This window comes from Pelophylax lessonae (assembly GCF_965119305.1).
Source record: "Pelophylax lessonae genome assembly, chromosome: 6".
Lineage (NCBI taxonomy): Eukaryota > Metazoa > Chordata > Amphibia > Anura > Ranidae > Pelophylax > Pelophylax lessonae.
This window is the reverse complement of record NC_138773.1, coordinates 49,042,478-49,068,299: the sequence shown is the minus strand read 5'-3', so window position 1 is coordinate 49,068,299 and position 25,822 is coordinate 49,042,478. Positions and strand designations below refer to the sequence as shown.

Genomic DNA, 25,822 nt, shown 5'->3' with positions numbered 1-25,822 from the left:
TTCCCACTCTTTGTTTAGAAAGTTTGGAGCCCCCTACATATGACTTACCTAGCCTGTGTACTTTTTTTTTTTTTTAATAAGTCTTTATTGGGTTTAAACAACACACAAATATACAAATATAAGTATATAAGATATAAACGTACATATACACACAAGGGGAAAAGGGAAAAAAGCCTGTGTACTTACCACGGTCTATGGCTACTGGGCTCCCACTGGCCACCGAAAACTCATACTTGCTGAGAGGCTCTTCATCGAACAGAACAGGATAGAGATTGCTGCGTGGGGCGGTACGGACGTCGATCATGACTGCAAATTCTGTCATCACAAAGAAACCGCAAGAGATTCACGGAGCGAGTTCTGATTGGTTTGCTGACAATGATGCATATATAGAAAGGACAAACTCTACAATAACATTTTCTCGACTTATATAGTGGTGATAATAAATAGGCATCACTTTTTTTTTTACATTAATATATTTAGTTCCCAAAGGGACAAATTACATGTAATACTTTGTACTATCTTTCTTGGTGCCCTGTAATGCCAGCTGGGTTTGCTAGTGAGTGCCTGTCTCCGTCTCCCAGCACTTGCACAAGGAATGCATAGGGGACGTGAAGCTGCCATCTCTTGGCATTCCTATGGTGGGTTCTGGGAGCCAAAGACAGGCATTCACATGCAAAGCAGACGTCTTCTCTTCATGCTAGCTACAGCTTGCGACGGTCATGCACCAACATGGCAGCTAGCAGTATACAGCACCTAGGAAGATGGGACAAAGTGTACATGTACTTTGTCCCATCTGAATACTGTAAAAAAAATAAAATTAAATTAAATGCAACATTTTTTAGAGTATAGAGACCCATTTCCTCATTTCATTTGCTTCCCCCAAAGGAATTACAATAATAATATCCTTTCTGCTGTAACAGTCTCACATGCTAGGGCTTTTTTGGTGAGCTAATCAGATATAGTAAATATATCTTAGTTTATCGTTTAACCTACCAAAGGATTTGTAATTCTATACAGCTGATCTTGTAAATTATGCATCTTTTGCACACTGCACACCCAGACAGGTGACATTTATTTCCTGGTTCAGCAATGCAGCTTCTTGAATCAGTTTTCTGGTTTCCTTTGGGCTTAAAGCGGAGTTCCATCCTGGAATTTTTTTTTTTTTTTAAAATACCCCCGGGACAGTCAGGGCTAGTGCATTCCACAATGGCTAGCCTCTGATCTGTCCCGGGTTGCACTTACCTGTTAGGACAAATACTTACCTTGAAAACGTCTTGTCCAGCGCTGCCTTCTCAGATGAGGGCAGCTTGAAGCCAGCGAGATCCTCTTCTGTGTCCTCTTCCGCCTTCTTCAGTCCCACGATGCCCTGCGCTGGCCCCGCCGTCACTTCCGGGTCGTGCGCGTCATCCCTTCACAGCTTCTGGGCATGCCCAGAAGCTGTTTAGAAGGGGATGACGCGCGTGCCCCGGAACTGACGTCGGGGCCGGTGCAGGCGCAATGATTCCTGGGAGCGATGACGTTCAGCTCCCAGGAATCATTGCAGAGCCAGGAAGTGACGACGGGCCGCGGCCGAGGAAGGAGGAAGAAGGAAGTAAGGTAAGTATATTTTCTTCCCTACGAGGTAAGTAAAAAAATAAAAAAAAAAATGCGATTATCCATTTCTTTTTTAGGTGACCCGGAGCGAGAAGATGGAGGTAAGTATAAAATTAGGGTGGAACTCCGCTTTAATTTATAAAGCAGCAGTATGGCTTTTACCATGGACATACCACTGCTTTAATCCTTTTACTGGCACTGACATATGTCATATGATGGTAGCAGTGGGGGTTTTTACACACACTCCTGACTGCTACAGCAGCCGGGAGTGTGTGTACATTCCACAAGCCAACTTGGGCCCCATGTCTGTTCATGGCCCTACATACTATGAGGTTGTTTATATATGTCCGTGGATACTAAATAAATGCATTTTTGTACTTTTCTAATAAGTTATGGATATGGTTGTTCTTTCATTTGGGAGCCACCATTTAAAAGCCCAAAATATGTGGGGTTAGATTAACCTCTTCCTTTCTGTTTTTTTTCATATGTAGCTATAGGGCTGGTTTCTCCCAAATCTCTCTGACTCACATCTATTACCATAAGACACAAAATTACTTTTTACCAGAGATGTATAGTAACTAAGTAGAACTACTTCACTACTGTACTTAAGTGCCGAAAGGCGGTATCTGTACTTTCCTAGAGTAGAACTTTTTTCTCCTACTTCCACTTTTACTTCACTACATTTTTTCAATGATTTCAATACTTCTACTCAGATATTTTTTTTTTGTGCTGCATAGTTACTCGTTACAATTATAAAAATTACCACTGCCAGAACAGTAGATGGCAGGTTTCATGAAGTTCAAAACATGTGTATTATCAGCGCATACAAAAATAAAAGCTACTGTATGTATAAATAAAAGCTGCATTTGAAATAATAAAAAACAATATGATGTTCAAACTTTTGACTTCTTTCTTTAATAACTCATAACACAGTACTTGTACTTTTACTTTCAGTACTTGAGTAGCAAAATTTTTTAAAAAAACTACTTGCAATACTTAAGTACAAAAAATGTTGAATACTTTAGTACTTCGACTCAAGTCACTTTTTGATAGAGCACTTCCACTTCTAGTCAAGTCACTTTTTGATCGAGCACTTGTACTTTTACTCAAGTATGGGTTTCAAGTACTTTAAACAACTCTGCTTTTTACACACATTCCTGGCTGCTACAGCAGCCGGGAGTATATGTACATTCCACAAGCCAACTGATCGCTTCTGTGACTCCTGGAACTATGCCCCACCTATGGACCTGGGACCAGCATGGTAGGTGTTAGGGGTGGAGAGGAAGGAGACCAGCAATCACCTATTCACTGATCTCTGTAAAGAAACCAGAAGTAATGTGTACAATATCACTTCCGGCTTCTGGTGTCACTTTCCCTGGCCACTGTGGCCTAAAAGACCCCTGACGTCTCCTTAACCACTTAAGCCCCGAAGGATTTGGCTGCTAAACGACCAGGGGGTATTTTGCGATTCGGCACTGCGTGACTTTAACGGACAATTGCGCGGTCGTGCGACGCTGTACCTAAACGAATTTGACGTCCTTTTTTTCCCACAAACAGAGCTTTCTTTTGGCGGTATTTGATCACCTGTGCGATTTTTTGATCACGCGCTATAAACAAAAAAAGAGCGTCAATTTTGCAAAAATAGCAATATTTTTCCCTTTTTTTTATATGAAATTCCCCCCCAAAAAAATGTAAAAATCAAAATTTTTTAACATTTTCGGCCAATTTGTTTTATGCTACCTATGTTTGGTAAAAAAAAAAAAAAATCGCAAAAAGCGTATTTTGATTGGTTTGCGCAAAAGTTATTGCGTTTACTGACTAAGGGAAAGATTTTTGTCATTTTTGTTGTTTTTTTTTTTAACGCGTAATGGCGGCGATCTGCGATTTTTTTTGCGGTACTGCGACATTGTGGCGGACAGATCGGACCCTTGACTGACATTTTTGACACTTTTGGGGTTACCAGTGACATTTCTACAGTAATCAGTGCTATATATATGCACTGTTACTGTAAAAATACACCGGTAGTGAAGGGGTTAACTTTATTTGAGAGGGAGGGGCTGTGTGTGTCCCTAGGGGCGTGATTCTAACTGTGATTGGCTGTGGCTTCAGCTGTATGCAGAGTGATCAACAGATCTACATAGTAGATCCATATGATCAGCTCTCATACAGAGGGGAGAATGACAGGTGGCTTGTTTACACAAGCTGCCTGACTTTCTCCCTCTCCCCCGCCGATCGCAGAGTGGCCGGCGGACATCGGGTCCGCCGGTCACACGCGCGGGGAGGTCCGTGACCACGCGGGAGCGCGCCTCCGTCGGCGCGCGCTCGCTCCCTAGACCCTCACAAGCTAGTGACGTAGCCCTATGTCACTTTGCCTGTGAGGGGCTGACCGCCGACGTAGATCGGCGTGCGGCGGTCGGCAAGTGGTTAAAGAGAACCTGTAACAAATAATTTATACCAAATAGGGGACTTTCTCTCCCCCATGTGATTCAAATAAAATTAAAAAAAAAAAACCCATCCCCACAAATGTAGATGCAGCTGTCAGGGTCGACTATGTACAAAAATGACGCTCGTGCTACACATGCATATCGATGTACGCATCTGAGTGAAAGCAATCATTCTAGGGCCAATATTCATGGCTGTCTCTAATGTAATGACCTGTAGGGGTATTTAAAGCGTTGTCAATGGAAGATATAGGGTACCGAAATTTGCTGCTGCTGTGCAGGCATCCACAATTTTAAAACTTGACATGTTATGTTTTGGTAAATCTCATTACTTGGCACAACCTCATCTTTTATGTTTTACCAAAAAATTGGGCAATATATTGCATCTGTGTTCCCTAAAATAGACCTTAGTGTTTTTCTTTTTTTTTTTTTTACAGAAAATTCATGCCTAAAAAACAACAGTTGCAAAAACATAATAAAAAATTGGAACTACCGCCATTTTAATCTCGGTTTTCTGAAGACAGAAGTCTTGAGGTTTAAACTAATGTTCAGGCCTAAAATTATTATTTTTTAAACAGGAGTGAACAAAACACAAAAAATCTGGCAGCCAAATGGTTGAAAGCACTATTCAGAACAGTGAATGAAAGAAATAAGTAAAAAGCCAGCAGCAGGAGAGCCTTCTTCTCCAATTAAGATCTCTCTACAGTGTTCGGCAGAACACCACAGGCTCAGGAAGGTGACTCAGGAAACAGTAATAGTAGGAAGTATCAAAGTTATCATCCTAAAAATGGCAGAAGTGTGCCTATGACGATGAGGTGGCAAAATGAAAAATTCTTTGTTGGGTAAACCAGTAAACATGTACACAGCATATCTGAATGAAATGCCACTTTGACCCTTTAGGCCCGTACACACGTACCGATTGTCGGCCGTAAATATTCGGCCGACGACCGATCGGCCGATTGTAGGCTTGTTAGTATGATGCTTCCAACAGCCGACAGCGCACTTTCGGCCGAAAAGAATCTGATAAGCATGCTTTAAAATTTTTGTAGGCCAACACCAGAACGGCCGATTGTTCGCCAGTCAGAACAGAATTCGGCCGACAATCAGCAGATTTGCAAGACTGGGCATGCTCAGAAAAGACAAAACACACGTAAAGTTAACCATCACATGACATCACTTCTGCAGTCGGCCGACAAAATTCATGTGCAGTCTTTTGCAGTTTTCAACAGACACAACAGCCCTGGACAAAAGACGGCCGATCGTTCGGCCGACGATCGGTACGTGTGTACGGGGCTTTTACTAGTAAACTGTGTAGACACAAAAGTACTCAGAGGAAACCCAAAGCTTTGAATATCCTGAACCAGGATTCAGTATTACAGGGCTGGACTTTTTCCTGCTTAAAGCGGACGTTTACCCGCCCAAGCACAAAATTCCATGTTGCGTGCAGCTCTGCATTCACATCCAGCAACATCATTCATTTATCTGAGAAGTAAGGGAGTTATTTTAAAAAAAAAAAAAAAATGTAAATTTTTTCCCCCTCACTTATGGCTCCCTCCAGCGGTCGCTCAAAGCATGGCTAACCCCATAAGGATAAACTAGCCTTGGCATGCATGCACAGAATATAGAGGAGCAGGTCTATGTTGGTGGGAAGATCCTTAAATTGGGGCTAAAGAGACCTACAAGCCCAGGCTGCCTGCACTGGGAGTTGGGGGGCTCTATTTTAGGACAACATCATTAAAGGTGTAAGTTATTTTGCTTGGACTTTCCTGATCTGCATGCTTGTTCTGATACAGTGACTCAAAAAGAAGGGAAGCCAGTGGATCAGCATTACAGACAAGCACTGGCCAGACCAGTAATGGTAGCAGTAATATTTCTCTTGTGACCGGTTTGCTTTTTATTTTATTCCTGTAGTGCCTGACAGTTCTCAATAGAAAAAAAATACAATATTCTTTTACAGGCACCCAGTGACATTCCAAGCCCTGCCATAGACCACCACTGGCACACGTCATACTTCAGCAGAACTACAGATATCACTGTGGCATGCAAGTGTACCTGTCATCTATTCACAGGGAAGAAAGACTTTTTATGAGCTTATTTATCATACAAATGGTCCCTCATAGGAATGGTTTGTCTCTACAGAAGTGATGTATGACTCTAGCACTGTTGATACAACTAGGGCCTCATATCTTCCCCCTGGAAGTATACATGACTGGTGCCATTCTCTAGCGTATGTGCTGTAGGGACCTGGCATGGTTTATTATTGTTCTATAGCAAACTGTGTTAGACTTGTGGCATATGTGCAGGATCAAATGTGGATGTCATTGGTGGGCCAGCACAGAATAAGGAAAATGAGGACAGTCACCAATTATGTTTTATTTTAAATGGCGAAGCATCCACAAAGAATAGAGACCACTGAGACTGCAGAGACAAATCAAATTAAAAGGATAAGTTCACTTTTTAAAAAAAATAAATAAATAGATGCACGTTTTTTTTTTTTTTTTTTTTTTGGACCATAGGATGTGTTGTCTTAGATAAGAGTGAACTGTAGGACAAACTTACCAGAGCTTTGCACATGTGGGGGGATCTCAGCTTGTGGGCTTAATCCCAGAAAGTTACATCGATAGGCGTCCTCGTACTTCTCGCTGTATGGGATTATACGAACACAGCCCACAGGAAGCATTGCCTGACACCAATAAGAGAAAAGATTAGCTACGGTGTTCATAAACTACTAAACAATGTAGAAAAACTGCTCTATTTTTCTTCAGCCCCTTTTAACAGGTCATTAGGCATTTGTCTTTTCCCTTCTGATCATAAAATCTTATTTAACCACTTCTGGACCGGATAACCAGGCCATTTTTTGCGATTCAGCACTGCGTTACTTTAACTGACAATTGCACGGTCGTGCGACGCTGTACACAAATAAAATTGATGTCCTTTTTTACCCACAAATGGAGCTTTCTTTTGGTGGTATTTGATCCCCTGTGCAATTTTTATATATTTTGCGCTATAAAAAAAAAAAAAACAATATTTTTCACTATCTGCTATACAACATTCCCAATCAAAAAAAATTTAAACATCAATTTTTTTTCAAAATTTTAGGCCAATTTGTATTCTGCTACATATGTTTGGTAAAAAAAATCCCAATAAGTGTATTTTGATTGGTTTGCGCAAAAGTTATGGCGTCTACAAACTAGGGGAAAGATTTATGTAATTTCTATTTATTTTACTAGTAATGGCGGCGATCAGTAATTTTTAGCGGGACTGCGACATTGCGGCGGACAGATCGGACCCCTAACTGACATTTTTGGGGGGACCAGTGACATTACTACAGTAATCAGTGCTAAAAATATGCACAGTTACTGACTAATGACATTGGCAGGGAAGGGGTTAACACCAGGGGCGATCAAAGGGTTAAATGTGTCCCTAGGGGGTGCTTTCTAACTGTGTGGGGGATGGACTTATGGAATGAACACAGGGACCGGTGTTCCTAAATAGGAGGAACACAGGATCTCTGTGTTCACTGCTAACAGAACAGCGGTCTGCTGTGTTTACAAAAGCAGAGCGCCGTTCTGTCCCCACGGGGAGCGATCGCGGGTGCCCACCAGCCCAGCAGATCAGCTTTCCTTCTGGTGAATAGGCGCTCCCGAGAAGCGACGTCGCGGGAACCTGCCACAGTATATGTATGGCAGCTGGTCGCCAAGTGGTTAAACCCAACAACAAAAAAATGTAATATATTGCAGCTTACCAATCCTTACATGTGCTGTCTGCATTAGATTACTTATTTTTCATTTTTTTTCCTTCCGCCTTCTTTAGATTCCCCTCCTCGTTTAATTTAGAAGAAGAGAGGGGATGCCATTCTTTATTCCTGTCCTAAGGTGACAACACTTACTCACTGTATTGTATCTACAGAGGAGCAGTATTGTCACCCTAGGACAGGAATAAAGAATGGCTTCTCCTCTCTTCTTCTAAATAAAATGAGGAGGGGAAGCTGTAGTACAGACAGAGAGCCCAGTAAGGCCCCTTTCACACTAGTGCGACTTGTCCAGCGATTTTGGACCGCAAAATCGCATGACAAGTCGTTTTCCATTATTTTCAATGAGCCCCATTCATATCAGTGCGTTTTGAAGTCGCACCGACTTCAAAGTAGTTCCTGCACTACTTAGGCACGATTTTAATGTGTTTTGAAGTATATAGCCCTGAGCCATTGCTCAAAATCGCGGCAAAGTCGCGTCGCAAAATCGCGGTAAAATCGCGTCGCATAAGTGTGAAAGGGACCCAAGTCACCAGCTAACAATTTAACGAATAAAGCAAAATGTTTGCCAGAACCCAGCTTTTCTGAATGACACACAAGATCCTTCTCCTATCACCTTATGGCTTCTCTTTAAGGCATAGGCATAGATTTACTAAAACTGGAGCGTGCAAAATCTGGTGCAGCTCTGCATAGAAACCAATCAGCTTCCAGGTTTTATTGTCAATGCTTAATTGAACAAGCTGAAGTTAGAAGCCGATTGGCTACCATGCACAGCTGCACCAGATTCTGAGTGCTACAGTTTTAGTAAATCCACCCCACTACATAAATCAGTAATACCAATAATACTCATAGCAAATATCCTACACTCAGGAATCTGTAACAATAGACAGACCTGGAGAACATCGAAGGCAGACTGGATGAGCTCTTGGTTCTGCCCCTTCCATATGACTTGATTTCCCATCAGAACATGCCAGGCCAGCATTCGGAAAGCAGGTGGACCGAGCACCTAAATGAAAGACATCAGAGCTGTCAAAATCTATCTCTGAATAAAGCTACGGTTGTTTGAACCCTTCTGGTCCAATACTCATTGCATGACAAGGTCTTTTCTATTTAAAGCGGGACTAAATTCACAGAAATACTTCCTCATTCCAGCAATGCAGATTAAATGCCTCACCAGCTGCTGTCATCTTCTGCCCAAGTACTTCCGGGTGCCAGATTTTTGGCCTCTTGATTGGGTGATTGGAGAATGTCGTCATACTGTGCATGTGCACAGGAGTGTGTCGGAAATACATATTGAGCGTGTGTTTTCAATAGAAGATTGCAAAAAGGCTGGTAAGTGTTTATTGCATGTCTCTCCAGCAATAAAAAGCTGCCTGTTTGCAGATTATAATAAAGTTCATATTCCTATCGCACACCTTCCTGGTTTGTAAGCACCTGTATACTGGGTGCTGAAGCGATCACCAGCTGGCCACTGGATCAGTTACAAGTAGACACATATTCACCAGCACACCATAGATCTTGCGAAAGCAGTCTAAAAAGCTTTATTGCAAAGAAGATCACATCAAAAAATATAGTGCAACGTTTCGGAGCCAATATTTTTTCAATGTGATCTTCTTTGCAATAAAGCTTTTTGGACTGCTTTAGCAAGATCCATGGTGTGCTGGCGAATATTTATCTGTTTGCAGATTATTTCTTCCATAAGAAGTTTACTGACATTTTTCAAAAATATACAAGACATTGTTACATCACAAAGGGGTTACAAATCTGAAAAAACAAACACAAGAGGGCGCCTCCATCTAGGTGTAGCAATTTATTAACAATAATAAAAGACAATAAAAATGAAACTTCCTGTGGTTTGATAAAGGAGTGGTTCTGGTATCCCATTAAATGCATGTGCTCTCATTGTAGAGACTCTTTAAATTGTAGAGTTAGGGACTGCAGATCACAGGGTGCCTTGCCGCGGCCTGCAGCTTACGCATGTATTTGCAAATGTGTGCAACCAAACCCCTGTTTTTAACGCATACTGTTAGACAGTGCAATTCGGTTGGTCGCTGGCTGGTTGGTAAGTTGTGACTGGAAATCTCTTCGTTTTTCTTGATCTGTTGTCCTGAAACCTGTAGCCACGCCCCCTCCACTTACCGTCACCATAACCCAGCTCAGATAGCTGCTGTTTGAGGCTGCAGCCATCTTGCTACACCCGGAAGCTTCTGTTGCCTATGTTCCAGCCTGAAGCCTGACAGCTGTACTTACACCAAGAACTCTTCTTTAGCCAACAGAGCTCTGCAGCCTCACGGGGATCCTGTGGAGGTCTTTACTGGTTTATGACAAGCCTTGATCCACTTTTAAATAAATAGTGAGTGCATTTTTATTGTTTTTTTTTTTTCTTTTTAATAAATTGCTACGCCTAGATGGAGTGCCCTCTTGTGTTTATTTTATATACGTGCATTAGGATATCAAGACCTAATCTCAGAGCAGCTGCTCCCACTTCATCAATCTCATGGCCCTTTTATGTGCTCTGTTAAATGATGCTTGGAGCCTAGTCAATGCAATAGCTTATTTATTTTCTTTGGTTACCAATCTGTAACCCCAATTTGGCGGAAACAGCAGTGTATAACAAACTAGCATAACAATCACAAATATTTATCACCCCCCTCAATGAGCTAAGCCCATCACAAGCTTCTCAATAGGCAGTTGCCCCTATATAATGAGAAAAAAAAAGAAGTACAAAAACAATAAAAAAATAAATAAATAAAAAAAAAAACAGCCTCCCTCCTTCTTTCCTCTAAGTCAGAGCCACCCTGACCCCCCAGCTGTAGCCATGGGGTAGGATGAACCAGGAGTACACATCAGCACCTAGCCCACACGCTAAAAGGAAACCCAGATTTCCCAAGTACATGTATAGAAAGCTCACCCTGCCCAATCTCAACTGTACTCCTTAGCCTGTCCGCAGATTGTTAATACTTACGTTTAGTTCCACATTCATCAATATTCCTTTTATCTTGTAGAACTTTCAAACAAATGTAGCACCCTCCTAGATAGGTGCTAGGTAGGTAAAGCCTAGTATCTCCATCTGCTTATCAGGGGAGCCTGATTAATAGTTATGCCTGTTGCATGTGTCCAGGGTGTGATTCATCTGGGCTGAGGGAGTGTCCCCACTGTATCCAATAGGGGAACCTGTTGGACAGTGGAGGAAACACAGCCAGTGACACACAGGCTTTTGTAACTGTCCAAGTGGGTTGGAACAAACAGTGGTGCATCCTGGGATACGTTCTAAAAGCTAAGGGCACATGTGACAGGGTGTCTTTGGGCGGGAAGCCAGGTCACAGAAGGAGGGTGACATTTGTCTCTCCTTCGGTTGGTGTGGATGGTGGTCACAGGCAGTCGGCCTTGTGAGCCAGGAGTGTGGTGCTGAGCCAGGAGGTCCAGGAAAGCTGACTGGTGGAGTTGGAGGCAGAGCAACCTTGGGAAAAAGTGTCCGTGAGTACCGGGAAGCTTGCCGGGGGTCTGCCGAGGAAGGGGACCACTCCAGTGAGAGTCAGTGGACAGGAGTCAGCACACACAGCAAGTGAGAAAAGGGGTGCCAAGTTAGAACCCTAAAGAGTAATTCAAGCAGGAACACATTATCTATCGGCACTTCAGTGGCAAGGTGAAGCAGCGGCCTTGCCACACACTACAGCTAGTTGTCCTCAAGATTGTGCATAGTTCATAGTTGGAGTATCCCATTCGTCCCTTCTCCCATCCCAGTTCCAAATAAAAACACAAAACCCAAATCCCCTGGATTGATTATTGACTGAGCCAAGGACTTTTGATGCTAATTATCTATCAGTTGCTAAGGGTAACCCAGGTTAATCCAGAAAGTGTAATTCTCAGCAGTCCCCTAGGGGGCAGTGCTACACAAATAAATATTTCTCCCTCTACTGTAAGCATTCATGAAATAGCACCTGTCTCATGTGGCGGAGAGATCTGAACTCGGCCGTCCTTCGCGTCCAGCTACAATCTGAGAGCACAGAGGATTCTGTGGGACACTTTAACAATTCTCTGCCCTCCAAGACGTCAGGTATGGGACGTGGCCTTCCCTCTTCTTCTTCACGGCTTTCCCAGGCTGCAGATTCTTCCTCCAGGTCTGCAAGAAAAAAAAAAGAGTAAGGTTGAAATGAAAAACTATGGGCAGAATTAAAAGCGACATATTTGAAACAGGCCAGGCTGTCCAGCAAAGATTTCAGGGTTTGGGACAAACCAAATAACACTGCTGGGGGAGGCTTACAACAGTCAGCTTTTATTCATATGGTTTAAAGCTTAAAGCGGAGTTCCACCCAAAAGTGGAACTTCCGCTTTAGGTATTCTAACCCCCTGACATGCCACATTTGGCATGTCATTTTTTGGGGGGGGGAGCGGGTACCTAGTTTTGACAGGTACCCGCTCCCACTTCCGCTCGGAGCGCCGCGGCGCCCTGAGCGGAAGTTCTCCTCTCCCCCTCCCTCCCTGCAATCTTCTGGGACACGTCAGAGGTCCCAGAAGATTGCCGGCCAATCACGGCGCGCAGCGCGACTCGCGCATGCGCAGTGGGTACCCGGCTGTGAAGCCGCAAACTGTAACAGCCGGGTGCCCACAGCAGTGATGCCGGCGCCGAGGGAGAGGATCGAGGCTTCCGGCGGCCGCATCGCTGGACCGTTGGACAGGTGAGTAAATGGCTGGAACTCCGCTTTAAAGTAGTACTATGGGCAAAACCTTTTTTTTTTTTCCATTTTGGATAGAGCAAGGGAGGGTTATAACCACAGTCAGATTATTTTTCGCCATCGGTGTCACATTGTAAAGATTTCCCTTCACTTCCTGTCCCATATCCAAACAGGAAGTGAAAGAAACTAGTATCCCCATTGGAAGATTTCCCTTCTATTACTTTTCTGGGGGCAACCCAAAATTTGGGATTTTCTTTTACCTTCACTTTCAATGATAATGGTAAACAGGACAAATAGAGAGGGTGAATCTTCCTTCACAGGAAGAAATAAAAACCTGAAAGGGGCTCTAATCCCTCTCCAAAAAAAAAGTTATGCCTTTAATTATACTTTTTTTTTTAATTGGCACCAGGGAGAGTACTCATTGAGTGAGATGTGTCCCTTGAGCTGGTGGCTGCTTTTCTCATTTAACCACTTGCCGACCAGATGCCGTACTTATACTGGGGCAGGTCGGCTCTGTCCCGCGAAACAACATACATGTACATCGTTTCACGAGACAGCTAGTGAGGGGGAGTGGGGGGCAACAGGGGGAGCCAATCAGCAGGTCCGGTGGACGTGATGTCCACCAAGCACCTGCAATCGCTCCCTGTGGAGACATGGCGGACCGCTGTTCTGTCAGTGATGAACACAGGAATCCTGTGTTCCTCCTATTTAGGAACACAGGTCTCTCTGTTCATCCAGTGAGCCCATCCCCCCACACAGTTAGAAAACACTCCCTAGGGACACATTTAACCCTTTGATCGCCGTTGGCGTTAGTACAGTAACAGTGCATATTTTTAGCACTGATTACTGTAGTAATGTCACTGGTCCCCCCAAAAGTGTCAAAAATGTCAGTTAGGGGTCCGATCTGTCCGTCGCAATTTCGCAGTCCTGCTAAAAATCGCTGATCACTGCCATTACTAGTAAACAAATAAATGAAAATGACATAAATCTTTCCCCTAGCTTGTAGACGCGATAACTTTTGCGCAAACCAATCAACACACACACATTATTGGGATTTTATTTTACCAATATGTAGCAGAATACAAATTGGCCTAAAAGGATGAAAAAAAATTTGATTTTTATTTTTTTTAATTGGGAATGTTTTTACAGCAGAAAATAAAAAATATTGTTTTTTTTACATAATTGTCGCTTTTTTTTTTTTTGTTTATAGTGCAAAAAATAATCAAATACCACTAAAAGAAAGCTCTATTTGGGGGGGGGGGGGGGGGATAACATTTTATTTATTTTGGTACAGCGTCGCACGACATTTGTCAGTTAAAGTAACACACAAGATTTTAGGGATGAGAGGTTTACAAAAAGCTGTGCCCAAAAATAATACGCACAATTTGCTAAATCATGTGCAAACCTACAAACCATGCACTATCGTAAAAGGTAAATTCTGAGCAGAAAATTCGATTTTTTCAAACCCACCTACAGTATCTTACAAAAGTAAGTACATCCCTCACATTTTTGTAAATATTTATTACATCTTTTCATGTGACAACACTGAAGAAATGACACTTTGCTACAATGTAAAGTAGTGAGTGTACAGCTTGTATCCCTGGAAAATAATGGTGGCCACACAAAATATTGACACTTTGGGCCCAATTTGGACATTTTGACCTAGGGGTGTACTCACTTTTGTTGCCGGTGGTTTGGACATTATTGGCTGTGTTGAGTTATTTTGAGGGGACAGTAAATTTACACTGTTATACAAGCTGTACACTCACTACTTTACATTGTAGCAAAGTGTCATTTCTTCAGTGTTGTCACATGAAAAAATATAATAAAATATTTACAAAAATGTGAGGGGTGTACTTTCTTTGCGAGATACTGTAAATAAAACAAAAAGCAGAAATAGCAAGGGAAAAAAAATGGTATAATATTTAGCATTCTTTTAACACGGCCAGGAAGGTTGGACACTTACCTGCTTGCTTCTCCATCTGCACCAGAGTGTCCTCTGTTGGGGCCCCTTCAAGAAGCTTTTCAGTAAGGCGACATCCACAAGCCTTTAACAACCTGCAGAAGATGTATGAAGTGTAGTACATCAAAACACTAAAATACAGTGCAAGAAATCTAGAGATAACAGTCAGCGTGTCATTACTATGAAATAATATTTATGATGATAACAACATAATGTATATTACAAAGGGCTAATATTCATCTAAAGACTGTGCCCCCTTCCCACCAAGGGAGATTTAGGCTGAACATACAGCGCATCTGGAACGTATTCACAGGGCTTCACTTTTTCCACATTTTGTTATGTTACAGCCTTTTTCCAAAACAGAATAAATTCATTATTTTCCTCAAAATTCTACAAACGATACCCCACAATGACATTGTGAAAGAAGTTTGTTTGAAATATTTGCAAATTTATATTAAAAATAAAAACAAAAAAAAAAAATCCAATGTAAATAAGCATTCACAATCTTTACTCAATACTTTGGTGAAGCCTCTTTGGCCCCAATTACAGCCTCAAGTCTTTTTGAGTATGACGCTACAACAGGCAGACCTATTTTTGGGTAGTTTCTTCAATTCTTTTTTGCAGGACCTCTCAAGCCCCATCAGGTTGGATGGGGAGTGTCAATATGTCAATATACAGCCATTTTCAGATCTCTCCAGAGGTGTTCAATCGGGTTCAAATCTGGGCCACTCAAGGACATTCACATAGTGGTCCCGTAGCCACAACTTTGTTTTCTTGGCCGTGTGCCTAGGGTAAAACACCACTGGTATTCATATACATAATGTTATTAGCAGATAAATGTGCATGCTTTTAGCTGGAACCCTTGGCTGTCAGAACACCTGAATAGTACCAGCAGATGACTGCAAACTTTCTTCCAACCGGTTCCAATTTCTCAATCAAAATTTGTGGAGCCAGGTGATGTGGGCAGGATCGCCCACAGCTTAGATTTCAGCCGATTCAGCAGCGTTGTTTATGGAAAAGTGGGAAAGCGTAAGAACCTCTGTTGTGTTTTATTGCTGTATTTCCATTGGGGACATATCCCTTATTATCCCACAGATGTAACAGGAAGTGAGTGGAAATCTCCCTAAAGAGGAGCATTATTCTCCTCCTTTGTCCCCCCCCCCTTAATTTTTTGCTGGGTTATCCACCAAAATATTTACATGCCAAGATAATCTCCAGCAGGGTTCTGTAGGGATTTGATGGTCTTCTGCTGCACATCCCTTCCTGTGCATCCTGCGGTGTTCTGTAAGGATTTGATGGTCTTCTGCTACACACCCCTTCCCCTGCAAACCCACGTTGTTCTGTATGGATTTGACGGTCTTCTGCTACACACCCCTTCCCCTGCAAACCCACATTGTTCTGTAAGGATTTGAGGGTCTTCTGCTGCACACTCCTTCCCCTGCATCCAGCGGTGTTCTGTAAGGACTTGATGGTCTTCTTCTGCACACTCCTCCTCCTGCATTCAGCGGTGTTCTGTAAGGACTTGATGGTCTTCTTCTGCACACTCCTCCTCCTGCATTCAGTGGTGTTCTGTAAGGACTTGATGGTCTTCTTCTGCACACTCTTCCTCCTGCATTTACCAGTGTTCTGTAAGGACTTGATGGTCTTCTTCTGCACACTCCTCCTCCTGCATTTACCAGTGTTCTGTAAGGACTTGATGGTCTTCTTCTGCACACTCCTCCTCCTGCATTCAGTGGTGTTCTGTAAGGACTTGATGGTCTTCTTCTGCACACTCCTCCTCCTGCATTCAGCGGTGTTCTGTAAGGACTTGATGGTCTTCTTCTGCACACTCCTCCTCCTGCATTCAGCTGTGTTCTGTAAGGACTTGATGGTCTTCTTCTGCACACTCTTCCTCCTGCATTTACCAGTGTTCTGTAAGGACTTGATGGTCTTCTTCTGCACACTCCTCCTCCTGCATTTACCAGTGTTCTGTAAGGACTTGATGGTCTTCTTCTGCACACTCCTCATCCTGCATTCAGCGGTGTTCTGTAAGGACTTGATGGTCTTCTTCTGCACACTCCTCCTCCTGCATTCAGCGGTGTTCTGTAAGGATCTGATGGTCTTCTGCTGCACTTCCTTTACCGTGCATCCAGTGGTGCTCTGTAGGGCTTTGATGGTCTTCTGCTGCACACTCCTTCCCCTGCATCCAGTGGTGTTCTGTAAGTATTTGGTGATCTTCTGCTGCACACCCCTTCCCCTGCATCCATCGGTGTTCTGTAAGGATTTGATGGTCTTCTGCTGCACACCCCTTCCTGTGCATCCAATGGTGTTCTGTAAGAATTTTATGGTCTTCTGTTGCACATCTCTTCCCCTTCATCCAGCAGTATTCTGTAGGGATTTGATGGTCTTCTGCTGCACTCCCCTTCCTGTGCATATAGCAGTGTTTTTGAGGAATTTAACTGTCTGTTCTTGTGCTGTTATTTCCTTCTTTGACATCATGAGGAGTCAGCCGTCTCTTCTGTGTTCATACAGCTGGCCCCTTGTTGACATACATGTTATATAGCATATCATCTGCAAGAACACGTGGGTATCCCAGGAAGTCACGGGCAGCTGAATAGGACATTCTTGCCTAGGCAAGAATCCAAAAAGTGTGGGGATGTGTTCCCCAAAATCCAACCTTTGACAGTTGCCACCAAAAGATGTCCCCATTGGAAGATATTAGCTCTAGCCCTCTTCAGTAAAAATTGTTTATGTCCCCTAACCCTCTGTCCCAATAATAGACACTTTAACAAATAACCAGGGTGAATAATCCTGCAGGTGACAATAAAAAGCTGACAGAGTTAATTCTTCCCTACTCTATCCAAAACTAGAAAAAAAAAAAAAAAAAAAAGTTCTGGCTGGACATCTACTTTAAGCAACGTTTGCTTTAGTTTTGCAGACTAAGATCAGAAAAAGCTTGTAAAGCTGCTCCAAGCAGGAGGAGACTCTTTCCCCTTGGTCCTCATATGGGGGTGCCAGTCGTCCAAAAAAAAAAAAAATGATCCAGTAGTAACAATATGCAGTATTCTGGACGTCACTCTCCTGATCCGACTAGCGTGAAGTGTTAAGCAGCCTTAGCTAGCACTAACCATGCCCCTCCGATGCATTTCACCCCACCCACCTCTGATTAAGCCCTAGTGGTGGGGTGAAACGTATCAGCAGGGTGTGGTTAGAGGAGTAGTGCTTGCTGAGTCTGCTTAACACTGCACCCTGGCTGGGTCAGTAGAGTGGCATATGGGATACTGCATACTGTTTTGCAGACTAGATACAAACCTTACCATTGGAATGAATAGGTATATTTCAGGCAGCACTTGCACTAAAACACACACTAAACTTTACAATTGGCATTATAAACAAAAACTGCCTGCTGACTAATATCTGCAGGATCTAGGATGTGTATGGCCAAGAAAGACATTCAGAAACCAATGTACCATGCAAAAGAAGTGTGCAGACAGGCCCAGAGGTTGTCGTCGTTGGTGAGCGAGGTTAAGGACCGAGCTGCATTTCCATTCCGCTGGTGCATGTATGGTGTGAAGGCTGTGTTAATCCTTAAAGGGCGCTGTGGGCATCCGTACTGCTCTGCTTCAAACACCTGCAAGAGTTTGGGCAAAAGATTTCCTAATAAGTAACTCAAGAAACAATAAAAATTGTATTTAGCTAGCTGAGGCAGCATACAACACTGTGTTCCAGGTTTGAGCCGTGACTTCCAGTCTCATACCAGGAACACAAATGAGTCTATTCGGGGCTTAGCCATTTAACGAAAGCAATGTATTCTAGCATTGGCAAAAGCTTCCTTTGATTGGCTGAATCCGAGGTTGTGACATCATCAGCCTGTCTCTCTGACTTAGATAATCAGAGGAAGCTATGTATCCATTGCTAGAATACATTGCTTTCTCTGAATGGCTGAGCACCGATCAGATAGACTCTCTGGTGTTTCAGGTAGGAGACAGTAAGTCACAGCTAAAACGGAACACAGTGCGGCATGCTGTATGTTGCCTCAGCTTCATACAGTTTATGCCGCACATCCAGCAGCCTCACGTCTTTATGGACCTTGCTTTGTGCACTGGTGCGCAGTCATGTTGGACCAGGAAGGGGCCATCCCCAAACTCTTCCCACAAAGTCGGGAGCATGAAATTGTCTAAAATGTCTTGGTATGCTGACGCCTTAAGAGTTCCCTTCACTGGAACTAAGGGGCCAAGCCCAACCTCTGAAAAACAGCCCCACACCATGGGGTTGCGGTGGCAAAACGGTGGGCTTTACCACCCGCATCCTGCACATATGTGTTGCTGGGTATCGGATGTTTATGTGCTGAAACCGCGCTCACTACACACTCAAAGACAGATCTCATTCTGGGCTAAATATCGGTAGCCAGAAGGACTGGTTTCCAAGCATGTGACCACTGTTACAGTGGTCACGTGATCACTAATCCTTCCTGCCCCCTTCCAGGCGTTCAGAACAGATTAAAGGGATGTTGAGACGGGCAGGAAGAAATACAGAAATACAGCTTTGTTTTCATTACTACCCAGTAAGTACCAGAATTGGCTTGGAATCAGCCCATTCCATTCCCCTGTACAGCAGAGCACACACAGAGAGGAATTAAACAACACAAGTAGCCACTCAGGTATGCTGCAGTGCTCATGTGCTAACAAGGAGGAGAATGCAGAATGATATATGACATGACAGATGAGCTCATCAGTTTGCGGCTTCTCTTTTTATTGTCCAATCACAGACTGGGGAGACAGTTACTGGGTTGCAGCAGAGAAAAAAAAAAAAAAAAAAGCTCTCCTGCCCTGCCAAACGGGGCTGTGCTGTGTGGTAGAGCTGTGTATATCTCAGGACCGGATGGATAGAAATACAAATTCTTCACCACTGCCTCAGAAGAAAATTTGCTTTGTGTTTGCAACTGAGCCAGATAACGCATACAGGGAAAAAACCCAGACCAAGGCATGCACTCTTACTTTCTCCTCTCCTGGCCCAAACAGATAATACTTATTGCCTGAACCTTTTTCTGCGCTGGTAAGTTCCTCAACAGGGACCAGCTTGAGAAATTACAGATAGCATGTTGGACCCATCTTCAATATATAGTACCTGTATCCAAATACATGCAACCACTGTTCAGGTGTTTAACTACTGCTCAATACAATAGCTAGCAGCTGACATTCTTCTATCCACTCTTATCAAGTGAATCAAGAAAACTCAAGAAACGGAGGAACTCGTGCACATCGCCCATATGGGTTGGAATGACTTTAAAAACACTTAGGACAATAAGCGGATTGTATCTTCCGCTCCTAGTCCTAAGAGTTTTTAAAGTCATTCCAACCCATATCTCAGTCTGTTCTAATAAAGCTGGCCATACACAGAGCAAATGACAATTGGTTCCTAATGAACCAGACAAAATGCATTCAGTGGCAGGCCCTGTCGGCTACCTCCTCCACAACATCCCTTGATTGAAAAATCAAAGGAGCACCGTTGGAAAATTATCAGTTGAACAGCGCCTGCATCCAAATCAATGGCAGGTACTGTTATGGCGCTTTTCCACTGCATGGAACCGAACGGTTCGGCTCGCTTTTGCGCTTTTCCACTACATGGTATGGTGTTGGAACGGTTCGGTACAGTACGGTACAGCGGCACTTTTCCACTACATGGAACCGAACGGTACGGCTCGCTTAAACAGTACCACCTCGGTTGTGGTTCAAAGTGGGCCGTACCGGTACCATATCCCCCAATCCTTTGCATGCAGCCTTGACTTATGTGACTACTAGCCACTGATCGGTCAGAGAATCGTTGTTATCCCACCCACTTACTACTTTAGTGTAAAAGCAAACCGTACCAAACCGTACCGAACCGTTCCAACACCATACAATGCGGTACCATGCAGTGGAAAACCAAACCGAGCCAAGCAAGGCAGAGTGGAGCCGAGTCGGTACTTGCAGTGGAAAAGTGCCATTAGGTTATTTTGACAACTGATAGGGCTAGCTTTCCAAATACGATAGACGCAGCAGGAGATTCGTACCAAAGGAATCAATATGTGTATGGCCAGCTTAGCTAGATTAAAGGTCTTGGCAGAGAGACCATGTTTCCTAGGGAGGCGACTCTGCAAAGGCTCCTGCTCTCCCTTCCATCATTTCTCTCCTACCCATGCCCACATCGCCCACTGTCCACCCCCCATCTCCATGATGCGTTGCCTGGAATTAAGCTTGGACTCACCTTCAATGCCTTCCCCTGTAGCTCATCTATCACCCCTCTGATCTTAGCCAGCAGAAAGGGCCAGGAGTTGATCAGGTAGATTCTGTCCATCATGATGACGATGATGCTGTACCAGCGCTGGAAGCCTCGTGACAAGCTGTCCTTTATGAAGAAAGTGTGGCTGAAGACGAAACCATGCTGCTCATCACCAAAAAAAATGGGACCTTCGCGTCCGGGGCAGACCTGGACAATATAGAGAAAGCAGCCTGATTGTTATGCAATAGATTTAAAACAATATTAAAGATTCCTTTTTAAAAAATAATAAACATGTCATAGTTACCTGCTCTGTTCAATGGTTCCTCTCAGGTCCCCCGCTGGTGCTCCCGACACCTCATCTTCAGTTATGGCCCCTATAGGAAGCCGCTTCTTATTGGGGCACTTATGCGGGCCCGCTCCGGAGCTGCCTTGTCTGCGTCCATTGACACAGACTGAGTGGCACGGCCCCGCCCCCTGCTCCTCGTCAGCATGTGCGAGTTTACTGCGTTGCCAGACAATTTTCTTCTTCATAGACATCAATGGAAACTGACATGAAATCCCATCTTGTGTGCAGATGTGTGCGAATACTGCTTTTTCTGTGTAGATTTTTACATATTTCCCTCCTCCCAAAAATCGCTGCTGCGCTCAATCCCATCTGAAAATGCATTAAATTTGCATTACAATTGCACTGTCTTTAGCACAAATCGCAACGCCAAATCGCACTGAACTCCAGCAAAAATTTGCTTGAGAATCGCACCCATTCGCATCCCATAAGTGTGAACCCAGACTTAGAACCACTTTAAAGCTGAACTAAACTAATTAACATATTACTATTACTGTTACTAGCACATATTACTGACCTATTTTTAATCCTAATGCTGCTAGCTTTAGTAAATAGATAAGAAGGTATATTATGTGTACCTGTTTTAAGCTTTCTTTTATTTAACAAGTTCACTGCATTCTAACCAATTAGAGAAACATTCTCAATGTTTACAGCAATTGTTTTTTCAAACTTCAATTGGTCTTCCTCAAAGTGGCTAAATCCAGATTGCACAGTGACGCTTCCCTGAACTTCCACTTCAGGGAGAGCTCTCAGTAGCATCAGGTGATCTCACCTTTAGTCCCGATGCAAGAGGCATTCCTGCATACAGACAAATGTCCCAAGATTACAGGCACCCAACCCATAGTACACATGCATGCCCCGCTCTGCTTCCCTGTGCTCAGACCATTCTGTGCATGCATGCCCAAGCCTTCAGAATCCCTGCTTGGAGTGTGTACATCAGGTTGGCTCCAGCAAGATATAGAGGCAGTGGAACCACCCTACAGGCAGCTATACCAAAGGCATAAACTTTACTTGAACACTGAGCTGCAGGTAGCAGAGACAAGCAACATAGCATGACAGGAGGTATAGTGATACATATTCAACTTGTCAACAAGGGTTTAAAGGATAAATTCACCTTTCTGAACATGTTACAGTCATATTTAGGGGGTGTAGCATGAAACATGTTGAGCATCTGATGCCCCCCCCCCCCCAATCTCTCCCCCCCCCCCCCATTATGCTTATGACAGCGATCCGGGGATCTTCTCCCTGTACTTGCTGTCAAAATTCAAAGGGAGTTCCTGATCCCTGTGAATTAATGAACTACAAGTACCGACAGCGTTTGCAGCTGATGGCTTGTAGTTCTCAATGAACAACCAGGGCGCTGATGAGCGCTCTAGGTAGTTCATTGAGCTTCCTGTCAGTGTATAACTGCCTGCCCATATAGGAGGTACAAGCAGACAACTACATAGACAGTCTGCAGGAGCTGGCATTACACCCACAATCTGCCCATCGTGATTGTAATGCTTTACAGGCTCCTAACTAAAACACTTAACACTAAAAGAGACCCTGTCACCAGACCATTCATTTCATATCAAAATCATATCATAAGACTACATGTGCATAAAACATATTTTAGGCATCTTATGTACGTGGAAAAAGCCTCCATTGTGTAGACATCCAAAACCCCCGAGACTACAGCTGGGGGCCGCCATCTTGGATGTGATATCAGCCCCAGCAGACTCAGAGCTGTCACTCAAGTGACATTCTATAGCAGTAGTGTCTAACTCTATTTGATCGTAGACCGCATCAGAAGTATGGTTGCCCTCAAAGGGCTGGTTGTATCTGGGGTGTGCTACGTACAGAGTGCAGGGTTCAGTAGTGTATTAAGTACAGAGTGCAGACATCAGGATTACACTACGTGCATAGTTCAGGAGTGTGTTTTGTACAGTGTACAGGGGCATGCTATGTACAGAGTTTAGTACCTGGGGTGCGCTGTGTACAGAATGCAGAGTTTAGGGGTGCATTACATACAGTGTGTAGAGTTCAGGGGTGTGCTGTGTACAGAGTGCAGGGTTTAGGGGTGCACTATGCACCGTGTGCAACCCCCAACCCCTCCCCCCAAAGCTTCCTCTCATCTCTCTCTCCTACCTTGCCCGGCTCTAGTTCCTCCTTCTGTAGGCAGCTCTGCCTGCCATTGCAGGGAGATCATTCGCTCTCTCTCAGATTCTGGAGATCTGTCCCAACCATGCCCTGCTGGGAGTGCATGCAGGGAATCTGTTAATACCGGGAGCTGCTGAGAGCAAAGCTAGCCCTTGCAAACACAGCAGGAGGTGAGAGCCGAAGTTGGTGGAATGGAGTTCTGCCATGTTTAATTTGCAAAACTGGGTGTCAGGGCCACAGGACAAGGCCTAGGGGGCTGGATTCAGGCCCGCAGGCCTTGTGTTTGACATCTGTGCACTATAGTATTCTTCTTCTTCAATCCTTCCCCAGCAGCTTCATAAAAGGGTATGTAAAAGGGTAAGGTGAGGGACTAAGAAGATGGGCCAGCACAGAGTAATTAGACACACCTATAGGAGGAGAGGGCTATGACTGGAATGACAGAAGAGGGCTGTGCTGGGGGATAGACCCCCCCCCCCCCAGGTTAGTCGTATTGATTAGCAGGCTCAGAGGCACATTTACAGAAAGGAAAAACACTGCAAGTAAGTGTTTAAATTTGTTCACTTTATATTACGTTACACTTGTATTTAGGGTGTAACATGTTCTGCACCCCGAGTTGCCCCTTCCCGGTGACAGCAGATGGGGCTTTCTCTCCCCTACAGCCGCTGTAACATTTAAAATGGGCACGGTTGTGCAGGGCTCCTCTGAGAATGAATAAACTAGAAGTCCCATCTGCCACCGTGGCAGACAGCTTGTAGTTCTACAAGTCCCATCTACCACCATGGCAGACAGCTTGTAGTTCTACAAGTCCCATCTACCACCGTGGCAGACAGCTTGTAGTTCTCACTGCACTACAAGTGCACTGATAATTGCACTCGTAGTCCAGTCACACTCCCTCCAGCTTTCTAAAGCCTTGGTTAGACTGGCGGTTGGAGGTCAGCAAAAATGCATGGTTGAGCGGCGCTTTAATTGGCTTTCCCCCCCATAAGCTGCAATAGGCAGCAGACAGGGGTGTGTACATGCCGTGACCTTTATGGTTAACTTTGCACCCCCGTCAAAATTGACTCGACTTGTAGCGGTCGGCAGGCAGCAAGCCTACTGAACGTTACACGTTCAGTTTAATGGGGAAGCACTGTAAGATCCAGCGCCCGGGTGCAATGCATGCGGTTGCGGCACATTTGTAGGCTTCCTCAACGCCAGTCAGTAGCCTCTGGAGTGTGATCTGAGCAAGGATTGAGCTTCAGAGGCAAGGGAGATATAGACACGTGTGTTCAAATCTACCCAAACTGAAAGCTTTTAGGAGGTACAGGCAGAAAGGTGAAGGGAGAGAGTGCAGAAACTTGTTATTTATTTTTTCCTTGAAGCTGAACTTTAAAGTGGTTCTAAAGGCTTAAAGAGGTTGTAAACCCACTTCACAAACTTGTACCTATAGGTAAGCCTATATTAAGGCTTACCTATAGGTGCTAAAAATATCTCCTAAACATGCACTGTTTGGGAGATATTTAGAGTGCATACTGCCGATGACGTTATATGCGCATGCGCTCTGAAGGAACGGCCACCCGTGCCGTTCCTTCAGAGTCCTATGCCGTGAATGGCGGGAGTGATGTAATCGCGCCTCTGGCCAATCAGATGGCCGGAGGACGCAAACCCGGAAGCAGGACGGCTGGACATGTCGGCCGTCCTGTCGCTGAGGGGGCGGCACGGCGGGGGCTTTGTTTTAAGGTAAGTACTTCATAATGAGCTAGTATGCAATGCATACTAGCTCATTATGCCTTTCTCTTTACAGGGCTTTTTTTTCTCGTGACTTTAGTTCCTCTTTAAGGTTTTGATCTTAATGCATTCTATGCATTAAGATCCAAAACCTACTGTTTGCCACAGCTCCCCTAATACTTACCTGAGCCCTATCTCGATCCAGAGATGTTGCACAGGGAATTCGGCTGTCTGTCTCCCTCCTGATTGGCTTAGACACACAGAGGGCACCATTGGCTCCCGCTGCTGTTAAAGTCAGTGAGACAATGAGGAGAGAGGTGGGTGAGGCAGAGGCATGGCTCCGTGTCTGAATGGACACACAGAGCTGCGGCTCAGCTCGGGTGCCCCCATAGCAAGCTTCTTGCTCTAGGGGCACTCAGCAGGAGGGAGGTGCCAGCGAGGGACCCGAGAAGAGGAGGATCTGGGCTGCTCTGTGCAAAACCAACTGAACAGAGCAGGGAAGAATAACATGTTTTGTTTTTTTTAAAACAATAAAAAACAAGACTTTACTATCACTTTAAGACCCCGTTCACACTGGGGCGACGCTACTTCCCGGGGCGACCTGTGCTGCTCGCACCGCGACCTCGGAGCGGCCGGCACGGACTTCATATCATTGAAGTCAATGCAGGTCGCTCCAGGTCGCCCCAAAGAAGCTCCGGACCCTTTTTCTCAGTCGGAGCGACTTGTGTCACTCCTATTAGAACGGGACCACAGCTTCTCTATGGAAGGCGACCTGTCAGGCGACCAGGTCGCCTGACAGGTCGTCCCAGTGTGAACGGGCTCTTAGGCTACTTTCAAATACGGGATTTTTCTGTAAATTTACCTGCATAAGTTTTACTTGGTGACAGGGTCTCTTTAAATTACAATAGAAACTCAGTGGATTATGTGACCTAGAAAAATACAGTATATGGTGGATATATAGAAGACCAT

At 44.3% G+C, this 25,822-nt stretch overlaps 1 protein-coding gene across 2 annotated transcripts in view; it reads right to left on the bottom strand.

Annotated features, from left to right (window-relative positions):
- FLCN (folliculin) overlaps positions 1–25,822 on the bottom strand; it is a 38,662-nt gene that overhangs the window by 8,660 nt on the left and 4,180 nt on the right. Inside the window, exons 4-10 of one of the 2 annotated variants that reach the window (XM_082260133.1) lie at positions 20,650–20,871; positions 17,874–18,034; positions 14,428–14,519; positions 11,727–11,908; positions 8,678–8,791; positions 6,594–6,717; positions 190–315 (exon numbers count right to left, since the gene is read on the bottom strand). In XM_082260133.1, coding sequence (XP_082116259.1) covers positions 190–315; positions 6,594–6,717; positions 8,678–8,791; positions 11,727–11,908; positions 14,428–14,519; positions 17,874–18,034; positions 20,650–20,871 — 1,021 coding nt within the window. Of the gene's footprint in view, positions 1–186; positions 316–6,593; positions 6,718–8,677; positions 8,792–11,726; positions 11,909–14,427; positions 14,520–17,873; positions 18,035–20,649; positions 20,872–25,822 lie in introns of both variants that reach the window. The other variant, XM_082260132.1, reaches the window with a different exon arrangement.